General features: G+C 38.2%; 1 protein-coding gene across 1 annotated transcript; it reads right to left on the bottom strand.

The window, feature by feature from the left end:
- Positions 1-8: 8 nt before the first annotated feature.
- On the bottom strand, positions 9-25,160 carry rgs9a (regulator of G protein signaling 9a). The gene is made up of 17 exons (XM_026916207.3): positions 24,727-25,160; positions 23,556-23,652; positions 20,243-20,293; positions 20,052-20,158; positions 19,470-19,521; positions 16,566-16,624; positions 16,395-16,471; positions 15,799-15,880; positions 13,520-13,582; positions 10,262-10,291; positions 10,116-10,177; positions 8,813-8,926; positions 6,206-6,321; positions 6,031-6,118; positions 4,097-4,235; positions 3,696-3,778; positions 9-3,043 (listed from the first exon to the last, which is right to left on the bottom strand). The coding sequence occupies exons 1-17, from the start codon at positions 24,985-24,987 to the stop codon at positions 2,887-2,889; spliced, it is 1,638 nt and encodes a 545-aa protein (XP_026772008.3). The 5' UTR covers positions 24,988-25,160; the 3' UTR covers positions 9-2,886.
- Positions 25,161-25,511: the final 351 nt, after the last annotated feature.

Below are 25,511 nucleotides of genomic sequence, written 5' to 3'. Positions count from 1 at the left end.
CTCATTTATCAAGCTGAATAAGAACCGATTTATTCGTAAAAAATTCGTTCATACAAGTGTTTTCACAACAAATGTGGTATTCATGAAAATCCCATAATTTCGGAAAAACGTTCGTAACCTACTCGTGCTCACGAGTGTGTATAAATTTACGCATAAAAGCCTTAATGTAAACCTCAACCTATACTTCAAACTGTATAATCAAATTGTATAATCCATGTATAAGTGCATGGATTACTGCATTTTTATATCTGGAATATACCATTGAGTTTAAATTGTTTATTTTTATAACGGTTACAGCATTTAGCAGACGCCTTTATCCAGAGCGACTTATAGAAGTGCTTTGGCATCTCTCATCCTCATGCTAGCTCACTAGGTCGAGAATACCATCGAGAAAATTTTGAGAAGCAGTCGAGCCAACACAAACCCATAAATTATGACAAATAAAACGAATTATTCAATTATGACGAAAGAAATGCCGCCGTATAAATGGAGGACGGGCCGATCTGAGAGCCGTAAACAAACGCCACAGCTGCTGGGAGATTAAACACACATCAGGATGATGTGTAACACCGTCAGCCAAGACGCTTGAAACAATTTTAAAACAGCAGTTTCTCTGTGACGTGCTTGGCGTAACTCATCTTTTTTTTTTCCCCTCACATCATTTTCTTGTCACCTCACTTATTTCACAACTACTTCACCTCTTCCAGAAATACACAAGAGTGTAGGGATATAAAGAAATGATGTAGAAAATAAAAAGGCAGGCAGACAGACAACAAATTTAATGCATTTTCCTACACGATTACAGTACGTTACTTCACTCACATCTCACACGCAGGCAGTAACGAGAACGAAACTTCAAGAAAAAGACATCAAAATAGGAAAGAATTAATATGAGAAGGGACCAACCACAATCACTTCACTAAACTACATATAAACTACTTATATGCTGAAGTTAGCACTTTCCCCACATCCAGAACACATTCCGTCTATATAGACGTGGGTGATCTGATTTCAACTACTTATCTGACAGAATAAAAGACTCTCATCATCCTTCACTGTGGATAATAAAAGAGGGTCAACACAAAAGGACAGATGATTGTTCTCCTGCACAATTCCAGTACGGATAAAATGCCACGTGTGTATTTTCGGTATTAAATCCTCACTGTGCACGTAATTCGACTCTGCATATGGCCCTTTATCCTGTTTAGGGTCATTGCGGATCTCTAGACTTTCTCAGAAACACTGGGCACAAGGTGGGAAAACACCCTACATGGGATACCAGTCCATCACAGGGCACCATGCACACACACATTCACACTCATTCACACCTAAGGGCAATTTAGTTTAGCCAATCCTCCTCCCTGTGTGGTTTTTGGAAGGAAACCAGAGAATTAGAAGGAAACTGGAAAAACCTGGAGGAAACCCAAACATAGGGACATGGAGAGAACAAAATTCCACATAGTCACCAAATCTAAGGGTCCCTTAGATTTGGGAACTTTGGATCAGTGCCATAATTTATAAAAAGTCAGAACTCTGACTAAAATTTGCCAGGACTGGACACATAAGCAAAACAATTAACTACACTCTGCAGTTTATTGCTAGGTATAGCACCATTAAACACTCATGTATTGTCTCAATTACCAAAAACACATTTTCAGTGACTGCTGATCAACAGACACTCTAAACTCATCAAGATCCCGACAGGCAGGAAGTGGGGGCCCACAACAAGTCTGAGTCAGCAGAGGCATGGCTGAGGGACAGGGCAATAGTCGGGGGTGGATAATGGATGAGCAGGGCTAGGAAGCTCCACTAAGCCCAAAACAACAAGACCCAAAGCAAGCATAGGTAGAGACTAGTTCAGAAGAGGAAGACAAGATGGGAGAGTGTGCTGAAATGGAAGATCACTCAGATAGACATGTGACAGGCAGACCCCAGCGCACTGAGTTCTTGATCCAGGCCTGCCAAATCCATCAAATCTCCACGTTTGGGGCCAAACTGAGGCGCAATCATGCCGTCTTTGCCATGGAAGAACATATCCTCAGCAGCTGCCCAAGAGCATCTCCACTGCCATCAACACCAGCAAGCACAACAAAACATTTCTGTAAAGTTGCTCTGTGAGAATATTTCATTGCTAAATAAAACGTTAAATAAATTGTTAAATATTTCCATTAAATAAAACGGAATTGAATTGAATCTTGAAACAGGATTTTGCATGCGTGCATCATATTTGGTCAAATCATTGAAAATAATATAGTAATAATAATATCAAATGATAATAGAATAAATAAAACTATAAATAAGGTGATGAAAATTTTAGGGAAAGGTACCTATGATTCTGCAGTTGATAAGCAGCTGACGGGGACATGGTGCAGATTTTCATGTGTATGAATAGTAAGTAATAATAAGAGTAATACTACTAATCAATGTACATAAATGTAACATCAAAAAGAGGATATTAGCGAAAAAGGTTATTCACGACCTTTTAAAAAAAAAGCATAAGCCATCAATCTGTCAGACTACTTTTGGGCATTCTATGGTATAGTGATAATGTTTATAAAAATTGTATATATATATATATATATATATATATATTTTTTTTTTCTGAGAAAGATAGAAATCTGAATGTCATGATGCATCACATAACCAAATATAACCACATGCCTACTATGTCATTTATATAGGAAAAATTAACATTTTTCAGTTTTAAAGAAATCAATACTCTAAGCAAAACTGCGGTCATTACGAATCATTCTGTACTTTCTCTAAATATCATAAACACAGTTTCACTAGTTAGATCTAATATAGAGATGAGCACACAACATATAATGAGATTCATATCTAATGCCTCATATCAAAGTCAATCAAAATCAGTTCCGTTAAACTCCATCACTTGCGGTCCAGTTTGCTGGCCATCAGTTTTTTAATATCGATGGGTCCGGCCGCGGCAGCTGCTTTGGCTTTTTCCTCCTGTTCCTGCTGCCACAGGATGATGGGGTCGATGCTGGGCTTACGGTTTCTAGCGTTTTGCTCCAGTTGAGCATCACTGCAAAGGGGAGAGAATAATAGATGAATGATAACAATAATGATACATTTAGTGTATACTGAAGAGGTAGTGAACATAACCTCAGACTCAAGTGAATCAAACCCAGTTGCCATGACAACAATATTATCCATGTTTAATATCACAGTACATCAGGTGACTGATCACCACCACATGGATAATAGTAATGACTTATTTAACAGAAGTGTCAATGTTGCTTACAAGGCAAAAGTATGGTGTGATGGCTACTCAATAATAAGCAGCTCCATTTCGTTTCTTTTCTTTTTTTTTTTTTTTTTACCAACTAAAGATATCACAGCTCCACCAACTTGATTTCTATTTGCTCACAAGACAAGGCAAAGTTCAGCTAAAGAAATTTGGCATGAAGCCAGAGTAACCGCTAACAGAAACAAATCCATTTTTCACGTCCCATGTCCTTTCCCCTTCAGTCAATTAACTTTTCCGCCGAGTCAGTTATATTCATTCATTTTTGTCCTGACTGCTGCTTTAGCTGAGAAAACAGAAAAGCGTAGTCTTCAGGTCTCTCCTAAACGCTAAGATGAAACCATAGATGTTGGCACGTCTGATTTAATCCCGTTGTCCTAAATGACTTCATTTGCCTGGATATGTAAACTGGATATGTCATAACACTTACGTGAAGTTATGTGGTGCGGGTGAGATCGCCTTTTTCTGAATGTCCTTGTAAACTGGTGACTTCAGATAGCGATAAAAGGTGTCCTGCAGGTGAAGTGCAGAATTACAGAGCAATCATTAAGCAATAATAATAATAAATAATTTTTCCCATTTAGAATTTTTACTGGAAGTCGGACAATAGTACATTTTTTCAACATGGTGGTTTACATATATATTTCTATTACAGACATGATGTTTAGGTCACACCTGAGAGGATCAAGGTAAAATAGAATAAAAACATGGATGGTTTGTTAGTGACGTTGGTGGCATCTCATTCTGAAAAAATCTTTTCTTACAACTCACACCTGTTAACACGACTACTTAGGGAGGATTATTCGGTGGAGCTCGAAATATGTTCCAAACCTTTTTCATCAGCATGAAGATGTGTGTTTGAGCTGCATCCAGGACGTAGCGGTGTGGATGTTCTAAACCCTTCACTGTCAGTCCCATCGTCCGACCGTCAATGTTAATCCAACGTGGAGCTCCTGGGGCTAAAAACGTCCTGCATACATACACAAAGTTCAGAGTTTGTCAATTACATCTTGCTGGCTTTCCAACAGGAACAACAGGAACACTACTTGTGGCTCTTCTCTGGGGTTTTGTTTTGTTTTGTTTTGTTTTTTTGTTTTACAGGAACAGCAAATGGAAATGGACGTCCAGTAATGGATGCTTATGTCTGCCAATATTAAAGACATACAGTTGAAGATAAAATTATTAGCCCCCCTATGAAATTTCAATTCTTTTTCAAATATTTTCCAAGTGATGTTTAACAGAGTAATGGAATTTTATCACAGTATTTCATATTATATTTTTCCTCGAGAGAAAGCCTTATTTCTTTTAATTTGCCTGGAATAAAATAATTATTTAAAAAAAATAAAAAACTGCTAAGGTCAATATTATTAGCCCCCTTAAGAAATGATCTGTTTGATTGGCTACGGAACACACCACTGTTGTCCAATTACTTGCCTAATTAACCTAATTAATCCTTCAAGCCTTTAAATTTCACTTTAAGCTGAGGATTAATATATTGCAAAACAACTTGTAAAATAATTTGTACTGTCATCATGGCAAAGACAAAAGAAATTAGGGAGTATAATGCTGTGGGGATGTTTCAGTGCGTTTGGAACTGGGAATCTCGTCAGGGTCGAAAGAAACATGAAAAAGGAAGACTACAAGAAGATTTTGAAAGACAACCTCAGGCAATCTGCAACAAAACTTGGTTTGGGTCAAACTTTTTGTCTTCTAGCATGATGATGACCCAAAGCATACCTCACTTCTGGTGAAGAACTACCTCCAAATGAACAAAGTGAACCTCCTTGACTGGCCTGCACAAAGCCCAGACGTGAATCCAATAGAAAATCTGTGGGGCACACTGAAGACCAGAGTCCATGCCAGGAGACCAACAAATCTGGAGGAGCTTGAGAGATTTGCTAAAGAGGAATGGGCTTCAACTCCTCAGGAGACATGCCTGAAACTTGTTGAGAACTACAACAAACGATTAAAGGCTGTTATCAAGCAAAAGGGATATCCTATTGACTATTAACATCAGAGGGCTAATAATTTTGACCTGTAGACTTTTTTATTCTTGGTTATAATTTTGTTTCTATTTGTTTTACAAACACTCCAAGTTTCCTAAATAAACTATTATGTTTAGAAATGATGTGTTGAAAAAAATCTCCACTCCATTAAACAGCACTTGGGAATTATTTGAAAAATAATGAAATATTTCATAGGGGGCTAATAATTTTGTCTTCAACTGTATGTATGTATTTTCTCTGAAAAGTGGCAATGGTGTTTTTATCCACTTATGTGTCTTTACATCCGATAGCGGACTTCAGGTCAACAACTGTCCATCTCTTTTAAGGTAAAGGATCTTTGGATTTCGCACTGGTGCTAAATAACAAAATGATTTTACCTGTATGCAACCTCATTTTCATAGCTCATGGAAACAGGACATGGTCTGAAGCAACAACGTACCGAGAGGACTAGCATAAGGAAGGATCAGTAGTTTGTCCTATTGTTTGAGTACTAAACTATAATCAGTTACTGTATGTTTATTTTATGCAATAATTGTACAATGCTATTATTTATATATGCAATTCTAATGGATAAAACGTTTCAAAACACTGCTTAACAGTGTACTGATCTTCTGTTTTAATTGTTAGATGAGTTGCTAGAGAATAAAATATACAGCTCAGAAGAAAATATCATTATTCCAAAAGTAAATATATTCTTGCTCATTGCTCAGAAAAGGCCAAGTGAGGAAATTCCACACATTTTACTAATAAAAGTCTCACTTAAAAATGGTCTCAGCTTTCTCAGACATGGATGCTGCCGTTCCCCACTTCATCTCCTCAGCAGCCTCCCAAAAAGCCAAATTCTCACCTGCAAATAATCATAAATCAGTGAGCTCTTGTCTAAAAGCATAGCTCCATAGCTCAGAAACATCTATAAGAGTCGCCAAACACACACCGCTGAATTCCTTCTTCAGGAAGAGTTTGAAGTCGGCGCGGCCACGTGCATCGTTGAGTAACTCATAAAAGCTGAAGGACCAGCGCTCAACTCTCATCTTTGTAGGGATTTCGACACTGCATGACAAAATCACATGCAAAATAACTGCAATTACAAATAACTGTCATCATTTATCACTTATCAACAATTAGCACTGCTATACTTTCTGAAACTACACAGGTTACACATCCATAACTCCACTTTTTTAATTAGGCTGTATCTACAGCATGATATGAAAATGATGGACCAGGTTTACAGTCATGTCATTTTGAAGCTGAAGGAGAATTCGCTGAAGGAAAAATGTTTAACAAGTTGTTGGAGAGAAGCTGACAAAAGTATTTGAATATGAATTTTGTATATATTTGAATTATATACACATCACATTAAAATTCTTTATTAAATAAAATTCTTTTTTCTGTGGAGTGTTTAATAAATGTCCAATGTTTTAGAACATATAACAAATGTGTTATGCTTCTGAGATGTTAAAAAATCAGAATCCTAATTACAAATCATGTTAATTACAAATTATTTTGTAATTACAAAAGACAATTCTCAAATCTCAAACATTTAGATTTTATGTGAAATGAAGAAAAGGTGAATGAATCATCATGGACTCCCAGAGAAAAGTAGAGCATCCAGTAAAGTGAACGCGAAGAGACGTGGAGGAAAGTAGAGTCAAAACCAAAGATACAAATCATAATGAGTGTTCATTTCTGTCATATCTGTCATGTCAGTTAACATAACATGCATTCACATAATAATAATAATTAAACCTGCAAGCAGCGTTTTCGGGGGCCAAGCACCCAGACTCGGTGAGCTGCGCATTCAGGGACGCACTACAATTGTTGCCTAAGCAATCACAAGAAAGCATAGCCATAACTTTAGGCAAAGAGATTCAAGTGTGATTTGTAGTTTTACTCATGATGTGTATGTTCTGACCATAGAAAGTGGTTGAATTCTCTGCCTGTAGGAGGAATGGTCTAGATGAACAAATGGGCAGCAGAGTGGCATTGCTGCTGCAGCTACTACTACTTTCTGTGACCTGCGGAGTTGTCAGTTGCTAGTCTGACCTTTGGTCGAGCAATTTTTCTTTTTTTTTTCTTGCAATTTAAAAATATGTAAGGTATTTATATTTTTTCTCATCAGTTTGGGCCTTTATTCACCACTTTGTGTAAGTATAGACAGGTCTCAATATGAGCCAAATTTGGTGAAGTTTGGACAAAATTTGGAGGAGTAGCAAAAACAGCAGTTAGACAGAAACATTTTCGGCGTGTTATTGTAACTTTTGGACGTATTCTGTAGAAGGAGTAGCGAAAAAACAGTTTTTGGCAAAATCCAAGATGGTCAACAGGAAGTTCACTTTAATTTCAAATCTTGGTGTGTGCTCACTTCAGTATACCCCAGGGAATTATAGGAAAACAGAACTGAATTTAGCACAAACTCTTCAAATGATATATACGGAAAAAATGAAAGTTGTTACAGTTCTTGTGGCACAGTCATAAAACTTTTTTCTGCTGAAGATACTTATCTAGTTTCATGATGATGTAGATGCACTGCTGAGATGCACCCTCACATCCTGTTATTGGCATTTGCCAGCACGTTACAAGAGAACTGTTTTGAATATCAAAATTCCTTTGAGAATTTTTGTTTAAACAGGTCTCAAGATGATGTGAGCCAAATTTGGTGAAGATTGGACAAAATCTGAAGGAGGAGTACCAAAAAACGCAGTTAGATGTAATCATTTTAGCATGTTATTGTAACATTTGACCAGTATGTGGCTCTGTAACGAAATTTGTTGCATAGCCTCAGGTCATGGTCCTGAAGATGCCTACTAAAGTTTGTGTCAGTGAGCAAAGTCGTTACTGAGATACAGCCTCATATCCTGTATGGCAGCGTCACTGTCAGATTCGTTGGCCCATTATGGGCAACCTGTTTGGAGTAATCCAAATTATAATTTTTGTGAGGCTTACTCTGACAATGACGTTTCCCAAACTTGGGGATGACTGGACAAAATGTTTAGGAGGAGTAGCGAAAAAACAGTTTTAGACATAATCCAAGATGGCAGAAAATCTAATTAAATCTAATTGGCACCATAGGGTGCGTTGAACTTGTCTCGACCCAGGGAATCCAGGGATGTCTGGCTTTTCAATTTTGAACACAGGGTTCAAAAGTAATAACCATAAATGTACTTCCAAATTAGGCCAAAATTTGACCCAATGGTGGTGCTAGAGCATTGGCCCAAATTTGGTCAGAATGTTCCTTAGACCCTCCCCAATCAGTGTGCAAAATTCCCAACTTTTTTACCAGATGGTTCTATAGGCTGCCATAGACAACCTAGCCAGAAGAAGAAGAAGAAGAAGAAGAAGAAGAAGAAGTGGAAGAATAATTATAAGAAGAAAAGGTAGAATAACAGTAGGTTGCCTACACACCTTCGGTGCTTGGCCCCCTAATAACAATAATAATAATAATAATAATAATAATAATTATTATTATTATTAGTAGTAGTAGTAGTAGTAGTAGTGGTAGTAGTGGTGGTGGTAGCAGTAGCAGTATGAGTCAAAAACTCACTTTCTCATGTTCAGATCCCAGTATGTGACATCATCAGTCTGCCAGGGGTTGCTGGGAACACACGGTTTCAGAAATGGATCATGGTCCTGATATGTTGTCATGTATTTCACAAAGCTGAATGAATAAGAAGACAAAACATAAATTTGTGTAAAACAAAACCCAACAGACAGACATTTTACAAAGTCAAGTCCAAAAGTCCACAAGTTATTAAACACTGATATATTTCACTCAAACAATATTTTTCTATCAGGACTGCACCAGTCTTTAGAAATATCACTCTTCTCTTATAAAGTCAAGTACTGTGAGTTCTTACAGGCTGAATGCACTAGGGATGATAACGTGTAACAACCAAAAAGGAACATGCTACCAACTACTATCAACAACAATTAACAATGTGGACACCTGAACTTCACACCCATATGTGGGCCTTCCCCAAACTGTTGCCACAAAAGTGGAAGCACAGAACTGTCTATGTATGATGTACCATTAAGATTTCTTTTCACTAGACCTAGACATGATCCAGCATGACAATGCCCCTATGCACAAAGCAAGGCCCATAAAGACATGGTTTGCCAAGGTTGGTGTGGATGAACTCAAGTAGCCTGGAGAAAGCCCTGACCTTAACCCCATTAAACACATTTGGGATGAATTTCAGAAACTGCTGGAACAACCCCTTGTTCATGAGAGAAATCAGAGGAGAATGGCCAGACTGGTTCGAGATGACAGGAAGCTTATAGTAATCCAAATAAGCACTCTTTACAACCGTGGTGAGCAGAAAAGCATCACAGAATGCACATCAAACCTTGAGGCAGATAAGCTACAACAGCAGAAGACAACATCAGGTTCCACACCTGTCAGCCAAGAACAGGAATCTGAGGCTACAGTGGGCACAGGCTCATTAAAACTAGACAGCTGAAGATTAGAAGCAGACCAGCTGATGGTTTTTTTTCAATCTTTTCCTTTACATCAATACTCATCAAACCACAAAGTGGATGATAGCGGAGTCATTCCTGTAGAGACTCCCACCAGGATAGAAATATTTCATCATAGGTTAAAGGTGATCAGTCAGAAGAATTGATTTACAATGACGATGACAAAAAAAAAAGATAAAATATGCCTAACACTTAACAGAGCCACTGGTTTTTCCTTTAATTTGTCAGCCACTGGTATAAATTTCTTGCTGGTGCACTCAGATTTATGGACCAGATCATATGTTCCATATTAACCTCCTACAATTTTATACTGATTTGGCTACTTAATTGGGACTAAATAAACATTGTGTAATTATCTCTGTTGTACTTACGCTCCCATGGACACTGAAGATTTGACCCTTGGTCTCATGATTACCTGCTGCGTGTAGATGATCTAAAAGACAAGAGCGGTTAGAGCAGGCGAAATCAAGCTAAACCTGTTCGAAACACAAAGCACACTTAAACAGATTCCACTTACAATTCGTCTATAGTAGTCAAAGGTTTTTTTCTAGAAAAGAAAAACAGATTTCGATATTAGTATTTTTACAGCAGGCCACCAGTTTTTGGTGCAAACACAACAAACATACACTTTACTAACCCACATAATACAAACCTAACACAATTACAGTCACAATTTAACACAGGAGAGTTACAGCTAATTTATCTACATCTATATCTAATTTAAAGTATACTCAAAGCTACAATATTTAATAGTAACAAGCATAAAGGAATATCTCTCAAAAAACTTTAATACATTCAAACACATTTTTACAAACAATACAATATATAAAAGTTATATTATTGGCAAACGGTAGAAGTTTGAGATATTCTATATATATATGAAAAGTACTACCATTGTATCTTTAAATTAACTTGTTAAATAACAAGAATTATGGCTTCAGGCTGTAAGATTGGCCTATGTAGAGTGTGGTGCACACCATATAGTGTATTAGGAGTGCATGGGAAGTGTATGGGACATGTGTTTAGTGTATTGGGAGTGTATGGGGGCAAATGGGGAAGAATTTATTTGTAGTGTTTGGTGGCCATATAGAGGATTGTATAGGGGTGTATGTGTATTATATGGGAAATGTATGGGGAGCATATGTGTGGTATAGTAGGGGGCATATGAGAGATTGTATTGGGTGTGTATGTGTAGTGTATGGAGACGTTATGTGTCATGTATGTAGGTATATGGTGAGTGTATATGTAGTGTATGGGGGAATGGGGAGTGGGGGAATGTATGAAGACAATGTGTGTGTTTGTGTGTGTATGTGGTGTGTGTATGCCAATTCATTTGTTCTTGTTATACACTGAAGACATCTGGGTTTAAGATCAAAAGATGAATATGAGACCATAGATCAGAATTTCAGCTTTCATTTCCTGATATTTACATCTAGATGTGTTTAAAAAACCTGAAACAACAACAGAATATGTGACTGACAGGTGTTTCTTGTTGCCCAGGTCTGCCCTGTTAGATTGAATGTTTAAACAATTAATAGTTCTGAATGTTTACTCTTGGTTTGAGCCCTGGGTTTCACCTGTGAAGACTGCATTTGTTGTTAAAAAGGATAAACCAACGTGAAGACCAGAGAGCTGTTGACAACAGACATATTGTTAGAGCTGTGAAGAAAAACTCAAAAACAACACTCAGTGACATCACCAATAACCTCCACAGGCCAGAGATGAAGGTATCACAATCCACCGTTCAAAAGAAGACTTTGAGTGCAGAAATATAAAGGCCATACGACAAGATGCAAATCAATCATCAGCAGTAAGAATCAGAAGACCAGATTGAAATTCGCAAAGAAATACAGAGATTAGTCACAGAAGTTCTGGAACCAAGATTAATCTTTACTAAAGTGATGGAAAGGTCAAAGTGTGGACATACATCAGTCAAGCATGGTGGAGGTAGTGTCATGGATTGGGCGTGCATAGAACGGGCTCACTAATCTTTATTGATGATGTAACTCAATGATAGCAGCAGAATGATTTCAGAAGTCCACAGAAACATTCTGTCTGCCAAATTACAGAGAAATGCATCCAATCTAATTGGAAGTAACATCATAATGCAGCAAGACAATGACTCAAAACAACAAAGGACTCCATCAGGGGAAAAAAGTGGAAGGTTTTAGTCTGGCCAAGTCAATCACCAGACCTTATTGAGTATTTGAGCATGCATTTCACTTCCTGAAGCGGAGACTGAAGGGAGAGACCCCCCAAAACAAACAACAACTCAAAGAAGCTCTGGTGCAAGCCTGGAAAAGCATCACGAAAGAAGAATGCATCAATTGGCTTGATGCAGATATTGCAAGCAAGAGATATGCAACCAAATAAGAAGTGTTAGTGTTATTTACTTTAATTTATTTTACGACTATAAAGGTGGCATGTTCTAAGTTGTTTAACACATCTAGATGTAAATATTAGGAAATTAATGCTGAAATTCTGATCTATCATATCTTCTGATCTATCGTTTGAGATCTATCACTCTTGCTCTCAAACCCAAATGTCTGCAGTGTATAGCAAAAGCAAAAGAATTGGCCTTGCCGTTCCAATACTTTCGGAGGGGACTGTATTGTGGGAAGTCCCTGGGAGGTGTACATGTAGTTAATAACAAAGTGTTATGTATAGTAATGTATATAGGCAATGTATGAGAAATTCATGGTTAGTGGAAAGGAAGTATATGCTTAATTTATATTCTTGGGTCAGTAACCAGACTTGTTCTTGAAAACCCATGCAGGCTAAAGAGAAACACAAACTGCCTAGAAAAAAAAAACCAGAGAGAATACAAAGAGTTTATTGGAACCAGTCCATACCCACGAACATAGTGAACATTCAAATATCACAAGTGAGGTAAGAACGAACACAAACCCATAACAAATGGCAAACACTAATTGTCATCTGGACCTCAAGTTTTGTCTATATTAGCTCCTAGCAGAGTCTAGTAAAGTATTTAATCTGCTCAAAGACAGATTATTGTAAAAGGGGCATTGGCTGAGGTTATTTTGGGCATCTGGCATTAAGGGCAGGGAAGCCATGTTAGTTTGAGGAGCTTAGCTTTAAGGTTGGGCAAACTAGACTGTAATAATTGCTGTTAGGTCATTTTTAGTTTTATATGATTACACCTACACCAGTGCATTTAATTATTCAATACAGAGGATTTATTTAATAAAGGCTTATTCTTAAATGAATGAATAATTTGAAACTTTATGAAGACTTTCAGTCATCAGACAAGCAGTCATGAGTTATAGTTAACAGGGGATTCTTCATTTTTTCTATTCATAAGATTGTATGTAATAATCATTGCACACAATGTAGAGAATGAATGGGGGTATGCATTGGAAGATCAGAGGTCAGAAATCCTCTTAAGCACATTGGCAGAAGCCATCCTTGGTCATTGCAGTACTAAGGCCTAAGAAACACAGCTAAGCTGATCTAATGTTCTTTGCCCTCTTAGCATTAAGGTCTACACTCAGATGCCACTATAAGAACTGTTATCTTGTAGCTACGCTCACTGAGCATATAAATTAACAGTGTTCCATCAGGTCTCATGTCCAGATGAAGCATCTGATTGAGATGAATTCTGGCTAACACACTTCACTAGAGCTGATAAAGTATTGGAACAGCTCTTATTAAGGTGACAGGGGTTTAACTGAGGAAAACAGAGATGGGAAGTGGATGAGGGTGCATTATAAACAGTAGGGGATCAGTAATCTGCTGGTGCATCCTCACCTTTCACCTCTTCTGTGTTAGGATTGATGAGACGATCCATGCCGTAGTCCATGGCAGTGTGAGTTCCAGGCTGTGAAGATAGCCACATTAGCCACATAATATTAACCCCAAAATAAAACTTCTATCCATCCATCCATCCATCCAGGTCCAGAAGTATTTGGACAATGACAGAGTTTTTGTGATTTTGCCTTTATTTGCCACAATGGATTTGAAATAAAACAATCACAATGTCATCGAAGTGTAGACTTTCAGCTTTATTTTAAGAGGTTCTACAAAAATATGGGATTTAACATTTAGGAATTACAGCCATTTTCAACAAAGTACTTCCATTTTCAGGGGCTCAAAGGTATTTGGACAATTGACTGACAAGAAGTTAACTGAGCAGGTGTGGTCCATTAAAAGGATAAAAGGTCTGGAGTTGATATCAGGTATTGAGTTGGCATTTGGCAGCTGTTCGATTGGAGCTACCAATATGAAGTCCAAGGAGATCTAAATGCAAGTGAAGGATGCCATCATTAGGCTCAAAAAAACAACATAAATCTATAAGCGAGCTAGCAAAAACCTTAGGTGTGGCCAAATCAACAGTTGGGTACATTCTTAAAAAGAAAGAAAGCACTGGTGAGCTCGACAACATTAAAAAGGCCTGGAAGACCAGGAAGACTTAAGTGGATGATCGCAGAATCCTTTCCTTGGTGAAGAAAAACCCCTTCACAACATCAACAGAAGTCAAGAATACTCAGGAGAAGGTAGCCGTATCATTGTCAAAATCTACAATCAAAAGACGCCTTCATGGATGTAAATACAGAGGGTTTACAACAAGGTGCAAACCACAGGTAACATACAAGAATAGGAAAGCCAGATTAGACTTTGAGTCTAAACATCTAAAAAACCTCCCATGTTCTGGAATAAGATTCTTTGGACTGATGAAACCAAGATTAACTTGTACCAGAATGATGGGAAGAGAAAAGTATGGCGAAAGAAAGGAACAGCACCACGTCGTGTGTCAAACATGGTGGAGGAAGTGTTATGGCATGGGCATGTATGGCTGCCAATGGAATGGGCTCACTGGTGTTTATTGATGATGTGACTGTACTGGGCTATACTCTCTGCTCACATTCAGCCAAATGCTACAAAACTCATAGGATGCTGCTTCACAGTGCAGGTGGATAATGACCCTAAACATACTGCAAAAGCAACTCAAGACTTTTTGAAGGCAAAGAAATGGAATATTCTTCAATGGCCAAGTCAGTCGCCTGATCTCAACCCAACAGAGCATGCTTTTCACTTACTGAAGACAAGACTGAAGGCAGAAAGACCCACAAACAAGCAGCAACTGAAGGTGGCTGCAGTGAAGGCCTGGCAAAGCATCTCCATGGAGGAAACTGAGAATTTGAGTTTTGAGAACATGGGCTCCAGACTTCAGGCAGTCACTGACTGCAAAGGATTTTCATCCAAGTATTAAAATTATGGTTACAATTATGACACTTTGTCCAAATACCTTTGAGCCCCTGAAAATGGAAGTACTTTGCTGAAAATGGCTGTAATTCCCAAATGGTAAATGCCATATTTTTGTGGAACCTCTTAAAATAAAGCAGAAAGTCTACACTTTGATCACATCTTGATTGTTTTATTTCAAATCCATTGTGGTGGTGTATAAAGGCAAAATCACCAAAACTCTGTCATTGTCCAAATACTTCCGGACCTGACTGTGTATATATATATATATATATATATATGTATATATATATATATATATATATATATATATATATATATATAAAGTTGTGACAGCATAAGTATTCACTCCCATTGGCGTGAAACCCCTAAAATTCATTTTTGTGCAATCAGTTGCCATCAGTAGTCACATAATTAGTTGAACAGAGTCGAAGTGTGTGCAATTAAAGTGTCACATCATCGCAATATGAATACACCTGGTCCTGTAAGGCCCCAGAGTTTGTTAGAGAAAACACCTAAACAAACAGCCTCATGAAGAGCAATGAGCTACTGAAACAAATCTGGGACAAAGTTATCCAGGACAAAAGTATCTATAAGAACCCAAGAATAAATATAATACATTTGATAATGGAAAAAAAATTACAGACCCCTCTGTCTATACTTCACAGACTCTACTTTGAGAACTCTGGGTTGTACGATATAATAATTATTTTTGCCCATTCTTTTGAAGGGTGACTAAATTCTATACAGTAGATAATCACAAGTGACCAAAGACAGATACAGGGCAGATAACCAAAGACAGATACAGGGCACACACAAAACGGTACTCACTGGAGGCCTGTGTACTATCCAGTAGGCCCTTTCCTGACAATCAAACACAACCCGGTCTGATTTATTCCTCTCCTTTCCTGCCCTGCAGAAAGTAAACAGACTTGTAAGCAAACCATCACTGGGAAGCTAGATATCTGATTGCTTTCTAATGAGGTTTAGGTTTGTCTTGTAGTAAGAAAGTGAAGTACAATATCTGCATAATTTGAATTTCTACATTTACTTGACAAGAATTTCATCCCTTTCAATGTAATGTAGGTAGATTTAGATTTAGAGTAAATGCTGCAATTACAAGACTGATGTTGGTCATGTGACTCCACAGATTTGATCAAAGCTACACATTAGTGCATTAATGGTCTCTTTGAGTCTGAGCAACCTGGCAAATGAAATTTAGTGAGTACAATTTTATCTAACCTTGTGAAGAAAAGCAAACTAGCAAGCAACAGCCAACCAAGTAGTGAGCTTAGCCTACTGTTAAAATTGGACACGTTGGTACATGCAGAATTGAACACTTCAGTTTGGTATAATACAACCATTTTAAATGTTATAACTACATTGTCTGATACTTTAACCTTTTATGATCATGAGTGAAGACTGACCTGTATTGCTCTTTGGCTTGCATCACAATAAAATCCCATTTGTGGTTGAGCCATTTGTGCAGGTTGTTGTAGTTCTCCTGTTCAGTGCATTAACAAACTGCTGTTATTGCTTTTCTCACAAAACAGGATATTGTGTGACACTGTAGATGGTTTGTGTAGAAAAAGCAGAACCTGTTCATAATTATCAAGGGTCCCCTTCTTTCGAATGTTTCTCTTCGCCAGATAAATTGCTTTAGTGAAAACAAACACAGGAGGTTAAAACAGTGTAGAAACTATTATATTGAGTTAATGTCTATCAGTCCATCTACCATCTACTCATCTATGCAATGGGAAAAAAAGACTGCTGGATTATGGCGCAACATACAGTACAACTACACACAGTGCAAACAGCACCACAGCATAGGATAAGAACACACAGTAAAAATCACTTTTAGTAAAACTAGTGCATCAGTGGAATACACACAGTACAGTATCAATAAACACAGTACACCCTGACTAACAGCTGCACCAAGACAATTCTACAGTTTCTGTTTTTGTCTGTTTTGATCATCTACGTAAGTAGAGTTCAGCCAAAAAATGAAATGTATATAATGTCCTCCTTAAACGTAATCCATAAGCCAAGACATGTTTGGTGTGAAAGTTTTGTGTTGAAATAACCAGTAAGGGAAGCTTAGAACCTTCAGCTCAATTTCACCTGTCCTACCGCCAGGGGCAATAAATATCAACTTCTTGTGTGCATGCAAGATATTTCATGTCTCATATTATACCGTGTGATGTAGGGTCCCTGGAGGACTAGTGCGCTCTCACCACCGAGGCCGAGGTTCGATTCCTGGCCAGGGAACCAATCCCAGCCACTGTGGTTGCGTGCAGCAGTGCACTCTCTGTGACGTTCCAAAACCCAGATAAAAATTGGGGAGGGCTGCGCCAGGAAGGGTATCCGGCGTAAAAACTGTGCCAAATCAGCTTCCATCTGAAAGACTATTGGGCTTGTGGCTACATATTAATAGTGTGTTTGGGTTTTTCCCCCTGCCACAACATGCATTTCTCTTGGTTAGCAAACAAGTTAGCTGGGCTCCACTATACATAGCTTCAGCTCTGAGTGACTATCAAGCCATTTTGCACGAAGCAGTCTCCAGTTCACACACTGAGCAGCAGATTTAGACCCTGATTCACCCTGCTAGTCTTAAACATCCACACTCTAAGATGATGACTTACAAGCAGAGTAAGAAGCTGAGAAAGCTGTGTCTCTTTCTAGATGTATGGATAACATAGTACTCCTTATTGCCCAAGAGCCATAGACGCTTTGCCAATGGCCACATTTGGGAGATTTTTCCAGGTTGCAAGTGAACCAATGGTTGAACTACAAGGTTCAACTCTGGCTTAAATAGCATCTAGAAATGAATCTGGATCAGCCATTACTAGCTTGCATGCACTTTTCGATCTGTTGTTCCAAATGGACAGAGAGATTTGGGACCCTTGATCTGGTAACCAGTGCCTGTGAGTTTGGCCCTTCAGAGTAAAATGCAGGTTCACGATTGTGACCTAGCAGACCAGGAAACACTCCTGAACATTAAAGCCACTAGTACACGGCCACGCATACTCTCCTGATCTCTCCTGTGCTCTGTGAACAGCTGGGTCCAGTCTACTGCCTGGTTGCTAGATCACTAGCCTTCTTGCAGGAACTTCTAGGCAGCAGAAAGTCTACGCTACGCTAAAGGTGAATGCGGCAACCATTGCAGTGTCAGCACCAGGGATGGCATTTTGCTGGGGTCTTATAAACTTAGCACGCCAAGTTCTACATAATTGTTTGGCTCAGGAAAACCATCTGTACATAAACTATTTCATACTTCATTTAAACTGGAACTATTGTATATTATAGGTCAAATCACTTCTAATGCACACTTTGAAAATCTGAAAGTCATGCCTTCTGTACAAGTCTGATGCTCACATGGAGTGATACCAAACTCCTGTATGTGCTATGGAAGAAAATTATTTGGCTTCAAGATGGCCTGTTTTGGCCTAGTCTGCCAGCATGTTTTTGGACAGTAGGGGGAAACCAGAAGAAACCAACATGTGAACAAGCGAAACTCCACACGAGCTTAGGATTGAAGGCAGAACCCAGGATCTGTGAGGGAGCAATGCTATCTGCTGCACAATTGTGCAAGCCTTAATGGGAATGTTGTGTACATTTCATCATTGGCTGAACTGTTCCTTGGATTCCTGATTTCTATCTAAGACAGCCTTTAATGTCACTTATACCACAGCACTGCTCAATTCTCAAATCCCATTGGCCAAAAGGCATTGATTAATTTTCTTTTACAGCACCTCAGACAGTAGTTTGGAGGCTAGGCAAATCACATGTATACATTAATGCACTTGCTCCAATACATTATAATAACTGCTCATTCACAGGGACTTGTATGATGCAGATGCCCCACATAAATGGAATAAAACTGCAGGCAACTGCTGTGTGTGTTTATTTAGCAGTTTTGGAAAAACTCTCCACTGTCGCTGCTTTGTAACAGGCAGAGGTAAGGGTATTCCTTTATGTTTTCTGACACTGGAAAGTATTCAAGATAGAGGGCTTTGAGGTTTTTTGTTAATATGACATGCTGTATTGTTTTTGTCTTAATAACTACAAGAAAGAGTAAAAACAGAGGAGCTGGTAAGGAATGACTTTTTATAGCTGTTATAGCGTAAGTGATAACAGGAACTTGTTTCACAGACATTCCACAACATTAAATATATCTATAAACAAGGAAAAATGTCATTCTTTAATAAATAAAAATGGTTAGGACTGGCAAATTGCTGTGTTATAAGAGAAACAGAAACACTTCGGGACATGCTGTTATTAGAAAATAATTAACTTCAGGGTTGTAAAAGGGCTGCATCACACCACCCTGTTTTTGATTGCTGTCTGTTAACAGCATTCCCCGTTGTGGGTTATTCCTTATATATAATATATATATATAACTTATAAAGAATGCTGGGGCGAGGGTGCAGGGTGAAGCACGATATGGCGTGATAAGGGCCACATAGGAAAATCAGTACCATAATACAAGAAGTTAAATGTACCATAATCAGTGTCTTCTGCCTTCCATTTCTGCACAGGCCAGAAGTACGGTGTCTATTAAGAGTGTAAACATTTATGATGATAAATTGGTTTATACCAGAGTTCAGTGCCAGAAAGAGAGCAAACTAGCTGTCTGTTGAAATCTGTATTAAAAATTCCCTGAAAAACTGTAGCATACGAATAAAGAACATATCATGTGCAAGTTAAGGTACCATACTTATCAAACCAGTCTGGGTAAGTGGACTACTATTAGCTGAAAGCTAATAAACAATTAAAAATCCCATAGACATGCTAGCAAAAACATGGACAAACAAATAAGGAGGTTTCATCATTAGTACTACACAAGTATTACACAATGTTGCTTCTTGGTAAAACTGGACTTATAGACAGATATTTTTCCAGGCCTGACACTACACCACACCACTGGTGCTAACGTCCTGTATTTAAGGCAGTACAAATATTAAGGGAATTAAAAACATCAGCTACATTAATGAGACTTGGACAGATTTTCCCTAAGTGGATTTAATTTAGAGAATTCGTACCATAGTTGCATGTAAGGATGCATTAAAAAAAACATCTTTTACCTGAAAGCGATAGAGACTGCCATCTGGCTTGAGGATGAGTCTTTTGTGGTCTTGCAGTGGGTAGATGAAGCCAAAAGCAACTAACATGGTGCCAATTGTCCGAGCCTCTAACAAACATAGTTATAAATCACAATGTCATGAACATAAAGATGCAACCACAATATGCCAATGCACAATAGATAAGCAATTACCTTGATTATCCACCTTCATATAACTGGCAATCCATGCAAGAATGTCCTGTCCTGTGTCACAGACACATATGGAAAAACATATATGTATATAAGACAAACAGTGTACAAGAAATATAATTTATAATTGTATTATTGTAATATTTTATTATAATGAGAGAACAGAGACAAAGAGAGAGGATGGTTAATTAATTAACTAATTAACTAGTTAGTAATAAATAGTTAGGTATTTATGTAACACATTTAATTGTCACTAAAATCAAGGTGCAGGAACAAATTATAAACAATAGTAAAGAGTAGAATTTTTTTCAGCTAACACTACAATCAGCATTATGACAATACATTTTAGACTATATAATACAGACACAGTGAGGTCCATAAGTATTTAGACAGTGAAACAATTTCTGTAATTTTGCCTCTGTACACCACCACAATGGATTTAAAATGAAGCAATCAAGATGTGACTGAAGTGTAGACTTTCAGCTTTAATTCAGGGGAGTTAACTAAAATATTGCATTAATTGTTTAGGAATTACAGCCATTTTTACAGAGTCCCTCTATTTTCACAGGCTCAAAAGTAATTGGACAATTGACTGAGAAGCAGTTTAATGACCAGATGTGGCCTGTTTCCTCCGTATTTCATGACAAATTAAGGGGATGAAGGGTCTAGAGTTGATTCCAAGTGTTGAATTTGCATTTGGTAGCTGTTCATGGGAACTCTAATTATGCGGTCCAAAGAGGAGTTGATGCAAGTGAAAGAGGTCACCATGAGGCTGAAAAACAAAACAGACCTAGCAGAGAGATAGCAGAAAGGAGTGGCCAAGTCAACAATTTGGTACATTTTTATGAATATAATGAATTAATGCACTGGCAAGCCGCATCATCTGTCAAACGTGTGGAGGCAGTGTTATGGCATGGGCATGTATGGCTGCCAATGGAACTGGTGTTTACTAAAGATGTGACTGCTAACAGAAGTAGCAGGATGAATTCCTATGTGTATAGAGCTACACTTTCTGCTCAGATTCAGTCAAATGCTGCAAAACTGATAGGATGGCGCTTCACAGTACAGATGGATAAAGACCCAAAATGTACTGCGAAAGCAACCCAAGAGCTTGGAAATGGAATGCTCTTAAATGGCAGAGTCAGTCACCTGACCTCAACCAAATTGAGCATGCTTTTCACTTACTGAAGACAAAACTGAAGGCAGAAAGACCCACAAACAAGCAGAACCTGGAGGCAGCTGCAGTAAAGCCCTGGCAAAGCATCTGAAGGGAGGAAACTCAGCATTTGGTGATGTCCATGGGTTCCAGACTTCAGGCAGTCATTGACTGCAAAGGATTTGCATCCAAGTAGTAAAAATAATCCTAATATTTATGATTATTTTAGTATGTCCAATTACTTTAGAGCCTGTGAAAATGAAAGGACTCTGTAAAAATGGCTGTAATTCCTAATTGGTTAATGCATTATTTTTGTTAAACCCCTTGAATTAAAGCTGAAAGTCAATATTTCAATCACAGCTTGATTGCTTCATTTCAAATCCACTGTGGTGGAGGCAAAATTACCAAACTTGCTGTCCAAATACTTATGGACCTGACTGTACATACAACATGTCTCAAAGAACAAATAAATAGTAGAGGTATTAATTAATAATATGAAAGCAAGGCATGTGTTGGAGGTTTAGTCATGGGGATTATCTGTACTCTTAATGTGGATTAAAGGACAACCTTAGAGCACAAATCAGCACACACCTCATCTGACTGAGAGTTGCTATATTTAGCCAAGCCTGATTACCAGTGTCTTTTATAAACTTCTCTTGCAGTGCCAGTGATTGACAGGGGAGAGAGTACTCAATTCAATTCGATTTTATTTGTATAGCGCTTTTAACAATGGACATTCTCACAAAGCAGCTTTACAGAAATAAATGGATTCACAAAAAATATATTGTAAATATGTGAATTTATCCCTAATGAGCAAGCCAGAGGCGACGGTGGCAAGGAAAAACTCCCTGAGACAATATGAGGAAGAAACCTTGAGAGGAACCAGACTCAAAAGGGAACCCATCCTCATCTGGGTGCAACGGATAGTGCAGTTATAAATAAATCCCTTCTATTATTGTTTACTATATGGACAAATAGTGCAATTGTGCAACCAATAAATTCATCACAGTTTTCGCAAGTAGTCCGGTTGGTTAAAATCTATCCACCGTCCACTGATGGAGTCCTGAGTACGAAGGTGTTCGTGGCAACTGCAGCCCCAAAGCCACCACAGCAATCGCAGTCCCAAGCCATTACAGTACAGTACAGCTCCCCATATGTGATCCCCAAGCCATCTCCACAGCCCCCAGGTGGCGCCATCCCCAGCAATCCGAACTGTTCTTCAGGCCGTCCATATGGGGCCACCCCCATATGCCATCCCTCCTTCCCAGAGAGCATGGCCAATGTTGCTCCTTTGTCTCCACGGATGGATGTGGCATCGTCTAGAACTAGTTTGTAAGTTGGTCATAACTTAGTGGCTGGTTAAACTCAAGAACTAACCATTTTCCACTAAATAGAAACGTCATTAAGAATGCGTAATGCAATGTAAATGACAGTAGCGACTGCTTTCAATGCTACCGGATGCTAACTCAATAACTTTCCCAACACTCTTTGCTGCGCTATGTGTGCTTTTCAGATGAGAAAAGGAGTTTTTTTTTTTCAGTTCGATGCTTTCTGCAAACATCTCCCATTTTGTTCTGTTGTGCATGTGGTGCATGATGTGACAGATCGGTGCACAAAATATCCTTCACCCCACACTTTATATGTTCAGCAAACATAGTCCATCATCTGGCTCTTTTTATTCCTGCATGAGAACCACTTATTTCTTATGGCAGCACTCCAATTTAGAATATCAACTAGATAAAATCATGCTTTGTGGGCCTGTATGATTTCTGCTTGCTCTTTTGCAAATGCAGCTTCGCCTCCGCTCTGTGGTCAGCATGCTAGATTAAGCTTACCCAATACAGTCAGACAGAAAGCATATTTATCAGTCATATGTCCAGAAATAGTGTGGAACCCTGAATATTTACTGAATTTCACTGAAAAAAAAATGCAGTAAATGCAGAAATATTAACCCCGATAATAAGAATGTAAAAGTTCATTTTGTGGAATTATAATTGGAGTCTACAATGCAAATAAAGAGGAAATTAGAAATGAACACTTTAAGTGATACTGTCAGTTCCTGTGATACTGACAGCTGAGTTAAAGAAAGATGAGAGTGTGAGGACAAGAGACAGGGATGTCAATGTACAATAACGCAGAGATTTTTTTTTTTCAGCTCACCTGCGATGACGTGTGGAATAGAAGTTATGTTCAATTTCTGCTCAGATGATTTTACACCGGATTTGGGGTCCTGCATTGCCAGCATCATGGCCTCGAGCTGAGAGAGGGTTAACATGATAGCATACACTACTAACATATCTATAAACGCACACAGACTGCATGATAGTGGGTTTGCGAATTTAAATTCAAAAGTATCTACTAAGCTAGAATATCCAGAAGACTGGTTCACAAAACAAAGGCTACATGAAAGGTATTTAAAATTCAAACACTAGCAGAAAAAAGCGGTTAATATTAGTACTCAATAATTGTCTAGACTAGTAGATAAGTATGTGATTTGAGGCGCAAGGCTAGTTTAGAGAGAGATTTTTTTTGCCAAAAATATCAAATTTTTGCTGAACTATGCAAGTGCTACGTGTCAGTTTAGTAAAAAAGACAAAAGTAGCATGTAATTTAAATGTGGTTTGTCTGAATGGGTCTCCCAGTAACATTTCACAAAATCCGTCTTCATAGTTAGAGTGAGAATTCTTCTATTAATCTGTAAAATAAATAAATAAAACAAAAGAGGAGACCCGAAGCATGACCCTTAGACCCCTAGTGCTTAATGATTACTGTTTAGTTTGTTACCGTGTTGTCTATTATATAATGTAGGCCACAGGTTCCCAACCCTGTTCCTGGAGTACCCCTTGTTCTGTACATTTTAGTGTTTTCCCTGCTCCAACACAACCACTTCATCTTAGAAAGGGCTGTTAATATGCTGATTAGTTGAATCAGGTATGCTGGGAGCAGCTGAAAAAAAGTCTAATGTGCAGGACAGGGGTTACTCCAGGTCCAGCGTTGGGAACCTGCAGTGTAGGATATAGTCTGTTGTCTTTTGCATTGTCTGTCACTCTTGTCTGATGTCTCAGGTTGTCTCATGTTAATTATAACACCATGATTCTGGAGCAGCAATGTTTTGTACATCAGTATGTGATGACAGGAATGATGAGTAGGTTGGGAGCACCTGATCTCCACAGCATAGCATGTGCATAGCAACATATTTATAATCTTATACCTATTGCATGATGCTTGACAAATGCAAATGAAAATTTTCATAAATAATATTAATAACAATACATATAAAATAATGTTTGACAACAACAGAAAATCTGGTTATGTTTGAATGTACACCTACCTTCTTCAGACAGGCCATTCGAGGTCTATAATGCTGTCCATGATCACGGATTAATTTGATAGTCATTGTTGCTGTTTTTTTTTTTAATTTAATGCAGTCCCTACAGAATGAACTCGCACCAGCAGAACTGCAGCTCTCAGACAACCTGCTGAGAACCTGAGCTGCTGCGCGTGAGAAGCAAAGCGCGCGCGAGGGCAAATCTGTCCACCAATCACAGCGCAGCTTCACAGACGCGCCTGTTAACCTGGCAGTGTACGTCATCTTAATTAGCCAGTGTTGTGTAAAGATACAACACAGAAAATAGCTCCATATATCTGTTTAAAAATGTACAGACGTCGTGTTCTTGTTCTTCTTTTCAACAGTTTGAAATAATGTAAGTGTGTAATTAAAAAAAACAAGACTTTATTTAACTCAAAATGCGAAAATACAAGACAAAAATGGAGAGCACGTGCGGGTAATTAATCTTGTGGCAGCCATGATTTATTGACATGTTAAGGATATACTGTAATATATATATATATATATATATATATATATATATATATGTGTGTGTGTGTGTGTGTGTGTGTGTGTGTGTGTGTGTTGAATAGTGAGACAAAGCTTCATGAAGTGTTCCAGTCAAATGGTTAATGTCTCAAGCTTTCAAGAGTTCACTAGAGGCCTCTAGTGGTCAAAATGGAGGTCTGAGTACCATGTGAGTGTGTAAAGGTTTGGAGTAGTTAAAAACCAAAACAAAATAAATGGCTGGTGTAAGACCATCCATCCATCCTCTGTACCGCTTATCC

The sequence above is a fragment of the Pangasianodon hypophthalmus genome, chromosome 13 (assembly GCF_027358585.1).
Source record: "Pangasianodon hypophthalmus isolate fPanHyp1 chromosome 13, fPanHyp1.pri, whole genome shotgun sequence".
NCBI lineage: Eukaryota > Metazoa > Chordata > Actinopteri > Siluriformes > Pangasiidae > Pangasianodon > Pangasianodon hypophthalmus.
Note: the sequence above shows the minus strand (reverse complement) of the source record. Positions and strands in the feature narration are given on the sequence as shown.

Excerpts from the sequence above, each read along its gene's own strand:
- rgs9a (XM_026916207.3), bottom strand. The coding sequence starts at position 24,987 with ATGACGTACACTGCCAGGTTAACAGGCGCGTCTGTGAAGCTGCGCTGT. Across the intron at positions 20,159-20,242 it reads TATGAAGGTGGATAATCAAG|AGGCTCGGACAATTGGCACC; the intron begins GTAATTGCTTAT and ends TATGTTTGTTAG. Across the intron at positions 19,522-20,051 it reads GCAGTCTCTATCGCTTTCAG|ACACCGTACTTCTGGCCTGT; the intron begins GTAAAAGATGTT and ends CACTCTTAATAG.